General features: G+C 51.7%; 1 protein-coding gene across 1 annotated transcript; it reads right to left on the reverse strand.

Annotated features, from left to right (window-relative positions):
* Nucleotides 1-497: 497 nt before the first annotated feature.
* LOC135441578 (olfactory receptor 14J1-like) lies at nucleotides 498-1,430 on the reverse strand. The gene has a single exon (XM_064701134.1). It carries the CDS (start codon nucleotides 1,428-1,430, stop codon nucleotides 498-500), a length of 933 nt encoding a protein of 310 aa, XP_064557204.1.
* Nucleotides 1,431-10,479: the final 9,049 nt, after the last annotated feature.

The raw sequence follows: 10,479 nt of genomic DNA on the forward strand, positions 1-10,479 counted from the left end.
CCCAGCAGTGCCCATGGCCTGTCCCTGCTGCAGCCCCGGCACTGCCACCCCCAGGGCTGTGCCCGGCCCCGAGAGCACTCAGGCCCTGCAGCAACACCAGGGCCACCAGGGCAGCGGGGCAGGGCCACGGCAGCAGCACTGGCAACACCAAGTGCTGCTGCTGCTGCTGGGCACAGCTGCTGGGCCAGCACTGATCTGCCCCCAGCTCTGCACACAGACATTGCTGCTGCAGCTCCAGAGAAGGCAACACAAGGGCATCTCTGCAGAAAACTCTGCTGGCAGATGATTTAGTTCCTTTAAAGCCACTGAGAGCGCCGCCCCTCATTGATACAGTCTGTGTCCATAAGGAAGGTGGAGAGGAACAAAATGAGAAATGGCACAAACATTGACATTTATTTGTGGACAATATGAAAAAAAGTAAACCCTCCAAATGAAACCATCAAGAAGTATTAAAGACGACTTTTATTACAAGTGATTGGCAGAAATTACCCTGCAGTTTAATGTTTCCGAAAGCATCCAGTCAGCAGTCTCCTCACAGAAGCCTTGAGCTCCTGGTTCCTCAGGCTGTAGATGAGAGGGTTCAGGGCTGGAGGCACCACCGAGTACAGAACAGACAGGGCCAGATCGAGGGATTGGGAGGACATGGAGGGGGGCTTCAGGTGGTAAATTGGGCTGATGGTGACAAACAGACAGACCACTGCCATGTGAGGGAGGCAGGTGGAAAAGGCTTTGTGCTGTCCCTGCTCAGAGGGGATCCTCAGCACAGCCCTGAAGATCTGCACATAGGAAAAAACAATGAACACAAAACAACCAAATAGCAAACAGGCACTAACTGCAATGAGTCCAACCTCCCTCTGGTAGGATTTGGAGCAGGAGAGCTTGAGGATCTGAGGGATTTCACAGAAGAACTGGCCCAGGGCATTGCCATGGCACAAGGGCAGGGAAAATGTATTGGCTGTGTGCATGAGAGCATTGAGAAAGGCACTGGCCCAGGCAGCTGCTGCCATGTGGGCACAAGCTCTGCTGCCCAGGAGGGTCCCGTAGTGCAGGGGTTTGCAGATGGACACGTAGCGGTCGTAGCACATGATGGTCAGGAGGAAATACTCTGCTCCAATGAAGAACAGAAAGAAAAAGAGTTGTGCAGCACATCCAGTGTAGGAGATGTCCCTGGTGTCCCAGAGGGAATTGTGCATGGCTTTGGGGACAGTGGTGCAGATGGAGCCCAGGTCGCTGAGGGCCAGGTTGAGCAGGAAGAAGAACATGGGCGTGTGCAGGTGGTGGCCGCAGGCTACGGCGCTGATGATGAGGCCGTTGCCCAGGAGGGCAGCCAGGGAGATGCCCAGCAAGAGGCAGAAGTGCAGGAGCTGCAGCTGCCGCGTGTCTGCCAATGCCAGCAGGAGGAAGTGCCTGATGGAGCTGCTGTTGGACATTTGCTGTCTCCAGACATTGAAACCTTTTGAAAAAGGAATTACAGTGATAATTGAGGGGAGATTTCTCACAGAAAAGTCAAAGCCCTTTCTCATAGACCCTTTCCTGCCACTGAGCACCTCGCCCTGTCCACGTCTCAGAGACCTTCCTTCACTTTTGTTGCTGGAGCCCTGATTGCTGCTGGCCAATGTTGTGTGTGGAGCTGGACCTTGGCCTGCAGGACACCTGGTAGTCAGCCCTGATCCCAAGTCAGTGCAGGGCAACAGTGAGAGCAGGGGTCAGTCCTGGTGTTTGGACTTGGATAAAGAATGTTCCCCTATGGCAGAAGAGCTGCCTGGTTCAAGGGATGGGGATAACAGAAGGCAGAACGAGAGATTCTGCTGCACCTGGGGAGAACAGAGAGTCCAGGGAGGCAGGAGGATTGTCTGAGGCTTAGTGCAGACTGAGGGGAGCTGCTCTGTCCCTCTCTCCTGTTCCAGCTGCCCTGCACTTGCACCTTTCTGAGATCCACTCCCGTGTTACCCTGGACAGCCAGCAGACACCGCTGAGAGCAGAGGGATCCCTGGCACACAAAGTGGCTCCTGCCTTTCCCAGAGTCAGGAGAGTGGCAGGAGAGTGGCAGCCTCCCAGGCTGCCCTGCCCAGAGCTGCCTGGGCACAGGGAGCTGGGACACCCCATTGCTGTGCTCAGCCTGCACAGGAGGAGCCCAAGGGCTGGGCCTGGCCCTGCAGCTGGAACTGCCATTGCAGAGAGCCCCTCAGCAATGCCAGCAGCACCTGGGCAAGGCAAGGAGAGAGAGAGAGCCGGGCCTGAGGAAAAGCCTTTCCCTGGCCAGCCCTGCCCAGCCCCTGCCAGGCAGCAGCAGGGCAGGACAGTGGCCCTCAGGCCCTGGTCAGCAGGGAATGGGCACAGGGCCACTGAGATGCCCTTCATCTCTGGGGCTGCTCTGCCGGCCCAGGAGGGACTGAGGGCCCCGAGCCCCCGGGCTGAGGGCTGTGCTGGCTGCGAGGGGACACAAGAGCTGTGCTGCTCAGGGCAGTGTCTGCCCTGCAGGGCAGGCCCAGCAGGTGCCACATCTGCCCTGCAGCAGGGCTTCCCTCAGCACTGCCTCCCTCCCTCCCTGCCCACGGCTCTGCTGCTGGAGCTGTCCCAGCCCGAGCTGCTCCTGTGGCCCCGGGCTCCTTCCCTGCCAGAGCTGCCCGAGCCCAGCCCAGCCCCTGGGCCAGCCCTGCCCTGCAGCGTCCATGGGCCATGCAGGGATAAAAGAACAGCTCCCCCAGCCTGGGCACCATGGAAAGGTGATGCTGCATGGATCTGGAGGCTGGGCAGGTGCAGGCACTTGCTGAGGCTCCCAGGAATCCTCAGGGTGACCATTTAAGAGCCTCAGCTCCTGCTCTGCCCAGCACAGCTGAGTTTCCATTGCCACCAAGCTGAGCCAGGGAAAAGTGTGAGCACAGATTCAGGAAAGCAGAGACCCAAGCAGGAAACCCCAGCCCTGAATGAGCTCATGACAAGTCCCCATAGATGGGGAGCCATGCACTGGAGCACATTCTCCTCTTCCTGTGCCACAGAGAAAATGGGAGAATCCTCCTGACACATTCCCCCAGGCTGTGGGCTGTGCTGGCTTCAGGAGATCCCTCCAGGAGCACAGGGGACATTGCCCTGCACCCACACACTCACCATGCACAGGGCTGTGAAGATCTTTCCCCATGTGAAGTCTCAGCTCAATGTCTTCCCAGTCCTGATTGCCTTCAGCCTGTCTCTGTCTGGCTCCTGTCCCCTCAGTGCCTGAGGCAGAGCCCTCAGCCCTGCTGGGCTGGGAGAGGAGCTGGCCCTGGGAAGAGCTGTTCCTTTAAAGCTCAGCAGCACAGACTCAGCACAAGGACTTTAATGAGCCTCTTGGGGATTTGGTGTTGTTTACATCAGACTCAGTCCCTAAGAGGGTGTTCAGAAAACTTCTGAAGAACTTAAATTTAAACTCCATAGTTTCTTGAAGTTTAAATGGGTCTCACTGAGGGACGACGATGTGACGGTGGTCACAAGGGTTTTCAGGATGAGAGAGAGACAAGAATGTTGACTCCATGATCAGATGGCTTGATTTATTATTTTATTATATATATATACTACATTATAACTGCACTAAAAAGTAATAGAAAGGAAAAGGTTTCTCGGAAGGCTAAGCTAAGAATAGAATCTAAAGGAATGAATAACAAAGATCTCTGTCTCGTCAGAGAGCAAGAGCAGCTCTGTCGTGAGTGGTCAGTAAATCCAAACATCCACAGGAGACCAATCACGGATCTGCCTGTTGCATTGCACAGCAGCAGATAACCATTGTTTACATCTTGTTACTGAAAGGTCTCAGCTTCAGCAGGAAAAATTCTAATGAAAGAATTTTAATGAAAAGGTGTCTGCAACAGGACGACACCGGTGCAGGGCCCCTGTCCCCTACATGGAGGAGGGGAGGGGTGCCGAGAGAGGTGCAGTCCGTGGAGCCGCATCACTGCAGAGCAGCACAAGGGACCCTGGCACAGCCAAATCCACCCCGGGGGAACCATCGCCATCCCCCGTGTTGGACCCGTCCCTAAGCACACCATCCCAGGGTGGGGAGAGAGCTCCACATCACATAGAAACTCAAACTTCCCCTTGTCCATATCTGAGACAGAAGGGCTCCCCTGGGAACTCCGAGGGGTACAAGAACCAGACCCCTACCAAAGATACTCACACTTTTTCCACTGCACCAGCAGCGATCCCACGTCTATGGTACAATCATCAAAGAGGGCCTGCATGAGGCGGACCCCCAAGAGAGACCACTCTGCCTTAGAGAATGGCTTTGCAGAGTCCGAAAAGAGCCCTCGCTCTCGGGCCCACAGAAACAATCTCTCAAAATCATTCCAGGAAATAGAAACCTGTTTCCACTCCAGGACCCCCCTCCAGAGATTCAAAATGAGGGAATCCTCCTCAAAACCCACAGTGGTTGCCATTACCCCAAGCACAGAAGGCAAAGCACCAAAGAGGGGGGACAATAAAACCTCACCAGCAATCCGGACTCTTTCTCAGCCTAGGCTGTAGTACACTTTGGCAGTCACCAGATGTCACTAGAGGACAGGAAAGAACAGAAGCGCACACCGCTGTTCTCAAGATGAAGAAAAAAATGTGAAGTTTGTATTCTGACTCCAACATTTATAGTTTTCCAAAAGTGACAGCGGATTGGAGGGTGACAGTGCCACCTCTCCAATGACACTGATCAAACCAACAGCCCTTCAACTCTCTCCTCCTCCATAAAGGAATGCAAAACAATGAGTTATTTACAGAAAGTGTGTGAGAAAGTTCACTACAAGAATGTCAACATCAGAAGGCTTAGAAAATCTTAAAAAACCAGGATGACACAAGTCTGGCTAAACTTGGCCTCTGGTGACTGCTTCTCTGGTGACTGCCCCTGCACCACTGGGGCTCACTTGTTTCCTTCCTATGGAGACCATTGTGACACTGTGGGGCATTGTGGAACCAATGGGCCATGGTGACACTTAGGAACTTGTGGAACCAAGAAGAACATTGTGACCCCGCAGGGTACCATGGATCCCAGGGGCCACTGTGACACTCTGGGGCCTCATGGAACAAAGAACATCTTTCTGTTCTCTTGGAACCAAGAACACGTGGCCCAGTTGGGCCTCACCGTCCCAAGGGGCCAGTGTGAAGCAGCAGGGCTTTGTGGAACCAAGAGTCCGTTGCTGCATTTCAGGGCCTTGTGGAGCCAAAGGGCCATTGTGATCCTGGAGGGCACTGTGGATCCATGGAGAACACTGTGGAATTGCAAGGCCCCATGGAATCAGGGACTCAAGGAAATCATTGTTGCACTACTGGGCCCCAATGGAACCAAGGGGCCATTGGACAAAGTGAGAATTCATGGAACCAATAGACCATTATGGCACTATGGGGCCTTGTGGAACCATGGAGACCATTAAGATCCTTAAGGACTTGTGCAATCAAGTGACCATTATGACACCTGAGGGCATCATGGAAGCAAGGAGCCATTGTGACACTGCAGGGCACTGTGGAAGGAAGGGAACATGAAATAGGTGTGGCTGCCTTGGCTTCCCAGGGGTCACCTGACAGGTCTGCCTGACCTTGGAATGCTGAAGGCCATTCCCATCTGCCCCTGAAACATTGGGGCTCTGGGCTTTTCTTTTTATGGAAAAGAACTGTCCATTTTTTCCAAGCATCCATGGTCAAAATTTGGATTCCACCTCCAAATTTCTGTGTATTCAAGGATTGCTGCAAGACTAAAGTTGCCAGGACAGACAAGTCTGGCTGGTCATTGACTCCTGAGTGGCAGCACTCATCTATTTTCCAAACACTGGAAAGGGCTCTGTGCTTTTCTTTGTATGGAAAAATAAAATCCCTCTTTTCCAGGCACAAATGTTCTAAATTAGGACTCCGCATTCATGATTTCAAATATCCAAGGGTTGCTCCAAGCAAACCTGCCAGGACAGACAGGTCTTGCCTTGGCCTCTGATGGCTGCCATTCATCAGCTCCTAAAAATTTGGGCTCTGTGGTTTCCTTCCTATTGAGACCAATGTGACATTTGGGAGCCTTGTGAAATGAAGGGGCCATTGCAGAGCCTTGTGGAACCATGGACAGCATTGTGGCTCTGTTTGGCAGCATGGTCCCAAGGGGCCAGTGCAAAGCAGCAATGTGAGAGTTAGCCCAGCTGTAACTCAGAGTCAGACAGATTTTACCCTGGAAGAACTGGGCGTAAGTTTCAAGTCCTAGGAATCATTTGATTTACTTAGGGTGAGCTTGAGAGTTTGCCCATAAGCCTTTAGTGTTGTTATGCTAAGTTGTCCAAGTTCTACTCCTGTATTGGTTTATTGGTTACTTGTTTCTTCTATATGGTTATTGTTCTAGTTTTCTAGCCCCAAGTGTCTATGTTGTGACTTCCTCTTTGTCTCAGGTTTTAGGATACTGCCCCTCGTACTGTGCTCGACATCTCCATGTGTATTGTATTTCACCCTGTAAATAAAGTTCTTTTAGGGAAACTCCATCGAACCCACTCCTTTTCATTTTTGCCACCCTTGTCCTGCTGAAGTCAGGGAACCAGAGAGGTTTATTGCAGCCACCCTCATTGGGACATTTGGCACCCAAACAGGGACCATGACATTCAGGGCTCCCTGTGTCAGTCACGTCAGCTGGGGTTAGCTGATGGATAGGTCAGAGCTCCCTGGGATTTTGGATTGTGCCAGGTTCGGCAGATTCATCGTTGCTTCAAGGGACCTTGGCCAGGATCAGCAGGGACAATGACGGTTTCACCTGCATAGGATTGCAGGTGGGTTTGGGGAAATGCAAGACATTCATTGCCCATTTAGTCACTGTGTTTTTACAGTATGCACCCATGTCCCATAATTAATTTGGAGTGTTCCAGTGGCTCTTCCCCATAAGGCAGAGAAAGAGAAAAATGGGCAGCCAGATGTCCAAAGTAGAAAGGAGCATATATGGATGCTTTCATTCTCACTGATCATGACAAAATATTTTCAAAGAACAAATTAAAATCAATCATGAGGTGGATCATTAACAATTTTCCAGATGCCTCTGCTGATGAAATCCATACCACTGAATTTTAGGACTCAGTGGGAGTTAAACTGTACAATTTTTGATCAAAAGGGACCCCATTGCACCCTGCGTGCTCCCCATCGTCTACACCACGCCTGACCAGCAAGCAATGTGTTAAAAACTCAATCCGTTGGTAACTCCTAACTCGGGAACTCCCCTCAAACCTGCCTTTCTCAAACCTTTAATGATGGTCCAAGATGGCAATGGCCATGCTGTCTTGGAGCATCATGCCCTAGAGACACAAGACAGAACGAGACAAAATATGGCTCAGGAGCCTGACCACCCTCCCTCCATCTTGGCTCCTCCACTTCCTGCTACCACAATTTTCGCCTCTGCTCTGAAAAAAGCTCCAGACTCCACTCACACAACTGTGGGTCCTGCACTCACTGTCAATCATTCCCTCTCCACCCTGGACCATGCCTCCAGTTAAGGAAGGAGACTGGCAAATAGCCTCAAAATTCCTCATTGCCTTGTTATGTTATGAAAAAGGGGGCAGAATCCCAGGTATCAGCCACTGGTTTGCAGGGAAATCAAGGATCTTTGTGTCTAAAGACCATAGGAAGGTCTTACCTTGCTTTAATGACCTAATGAGGGCCATGTTTACAGCACATTTCTCAACCACCTATGATTTAAAATATATTATGTTGTTGTCATTTACAGAATACACTGGGTTGGAAGAGGGATGGAAGTGTTTATAATGCTAATAGCAATGACTATGCTAATAATGAGGCAAGGGCAGAATTGACAATCAACCATCCAGCTGGAGAAGGACAACACAGCCTACCAGATGATCAAGCAGTAGGTATTGCCAGAGAAGTATTGAATGATATCAAAGAGATGGCTTTGAAAGCTTTAATTCAGGTATTGGATGGTAGCACCCCCAGTGTGGACTACCTTGGGTGGCTGAAGCTAAAGCTTTAGGACAATTAGAGCATCTTGGGTGCCTGTTAAGTAAGCAAACCAATGCTACATCTCTCAAAATGAGTGGCCTGCTCTCAGACACAGAGACCATCAGACATGCCACCTTGCAGAACAGTGACAGAGTTTTTACTCTGGGCACATGGCTGTGTAGACTCTGAGGGCATGTGTTGCATGAACCTCTCCAGCCACAGCGAGAAAATCCACAAGAGCATTCAGGTACTGAAGGAAGGGTTCAAGAAGCTTCAAGTGGAAAACAAAGACTGGTTCAATAAACTCTTCCAATCCAAGGGACTAAAGGGTTAGATGATGTCTTCCTAAAACAGGACTATTAATTCATTTAGTGGTCGTTGCTGTTTTGGTAATTGTCCCATGTTTGTTTAGATGCTTTTAGAAAGTCTTACAAAATTCTTTCAGTTCCATCTTTGTTGTAAAACAGAAAGGGGGAAGATACCCAACACAGGATCCTCATGGACACCTTGGACAACAGAATTGGAGGCCAGGATGGCGCAAAAACCACTCAGACACTCAATTCTGGAAGGAAATTCCTTAAAAGTACCTAAAAGTATACTAAAATCCATAAAGTACCTTAAAAACCTTGAGTATCTCAAGGCATTAATGAGCCCCACTGACTGTCAGGACAAAGCTCTCCAGGGAATCATTAAAGCAGATAACTGGTGCCATGATTGCAAAACCGCTCACACAGTGTGTATCACAAGGGAAACACCAAGTACCTTAAAATAACTGAAGTAACCTGGAGTACTGATGAGCCCCACTGAGTGTTGTTACTGAGAAAACCTCTACAGGGAATAATTACCATAGAAAATTGGAGGCCATGATTGCACAGAGCTCTCAGACACTCCAAGGCAAAAGCCAAACACAAAGTTCTTTGAAAAACCTGCACTCCCTGCAGGGAGCATTCAGGAGCCCCCAGGGCCATTCCTGAGCAAGGCTCCCCAGGGACTCCTTCCAGCAGATCCTTGAGGCCACTGGGATGTGGGCTAGGGGGGGATGCTGAGGGCAGGACAAGGGGCTGACAGTGCCCAGCCTGGCTGGGGCTGTGCCAGGAGGCCCCAGGGCCTCAGGACAAGGTGTCTCCTCACAGCCCTTGGTGGCACAGACCCTGCTGCTGTGCCCCAGGGCACCAAGACTTGGCTTCTCTTTGTCCCCACCTGTCATCACTGCCTCCAGTTCTCTGCTCTGCCTGGGGCCTGGGGACACTTTCTCAGTGGTGTTCCTCAGTGGGACCCATTAAAAGCCCAAGAAAGTTTGGAGTTGGATTCTGCCTTGGAGTTCTGCAGAGGTTTCTTCAGCTCCCTCTCAGGGACTGATGCTCAGGGCATGAGCACAGGACCCCAAAGGCTCATTAAAGTCTTTGGGCAGTCTCTGTGCTGCTGAGCTGGGCTGGGCTCCTGGCACAGAGGCAGCTCCTGGTAACCAAGAAGAGCTTCAAAAGCACATTTCTCTTGATGAGCAGCTCTTCTGCCAGCCCAGCAGGGCTGGGGCACTGCCTGCAGCCAGCCCGGGCACAGCACAGAGGCACAGAGAGCTTCAATCAGTCAGGGCTGGGAAGGTGCTGAGAAGTGCCTGGGGCAGAATCACTGCCAGCCCTTGGCACAGGAACCTCTGGCTGCAGGACAATGCAGCTGCAGCTCCTGGAGCCATCTCCTGCAGCTGGAACATCCCAATGCCTACAGACCCTGTGAGTACATTCTCTGATTGTCTCTTGTGCAGAGCAGCCAGGGGAGCCCAGGGCTGTCGTGCAGAGCAGGGTCCTGCAGCCCAGGGCGCTGTGCTGGGGCAGGGACTCTGCTGCCTGCCAGGGACAGCTCTCAGCCAGCCCTGGCAGCTGCTCCCAGCACTGGGGGACAGGATCTGGGTAGGAGGAGACAGCTGGTAAGGCTTGGAAGTGTTCTCCTTGTATGGTGGGGATGCTGCATTGTTCAGGACTGCTCCCAGCATGGCATTTAACTGCAGAACATTTCCAAGTAGATTATACAGGGAGCGGAGAATGGCAGGGGCTGCTTAAAAGCGAAAATCCTGCTTTTTTAATCTACTGCTCTGGGTTGCCTTGATGGGAAATCGCAAACAGATATTAATCTCTCACTCCAGCATGAGAAAAAAATTTTTTTCTCAGATCTTACTAAACCAGGCAGTGACAGAAATCTGAACAAGGCCCTTTAGAGGCAGCATCAGTGTAGCTTTTACAGACTCCTCAGGGTTGCTCTGACTTTGCCATTAGAGCCTGCAAAGCCAGAGCTGCCCTTGGGCAGTGTCTGAGCTGGGAGGGGTCTGCAGGGCAGAGCTGAGCCCCCAGGGCTGGGCTGGGCTCTGGCAGCACTGGCAGGGCCCAGCCCTGGGCACAGGGAAGCAGCTGCTGGCAGGGACAGCTCCAGGCAGCAGAGCCCTGGGCAGGCAGAGGGGGGAAAGTGCCCCCAGGCTGTGCTGGAATATTTAAAGTCCTCTCCAAACACAAGTATTCCATGATTGCTTTTCTTACAGATCCCCATGCCAAGACAGTTAAA

This window comes from Zonotrichia leucophrys, unplaced genomic scaffold, assembly GCF_028769735.1.
Source record: "Zonotrichia leucophrys gambelii isolate GWCS_2022_RI unplaced genomic scaffold, RI_Zleu_2.0 Scaffold_349_54043, whole genome shotgun sequence".
In the NCBI taxonomy this organism is placed as follows: domain Eukaryota; kingdom Metazoa; phylum Chordata; class Aves; order Passeriformes; family Passerellidae; genus Zonotrichia; species Zonotrichia leucophrys.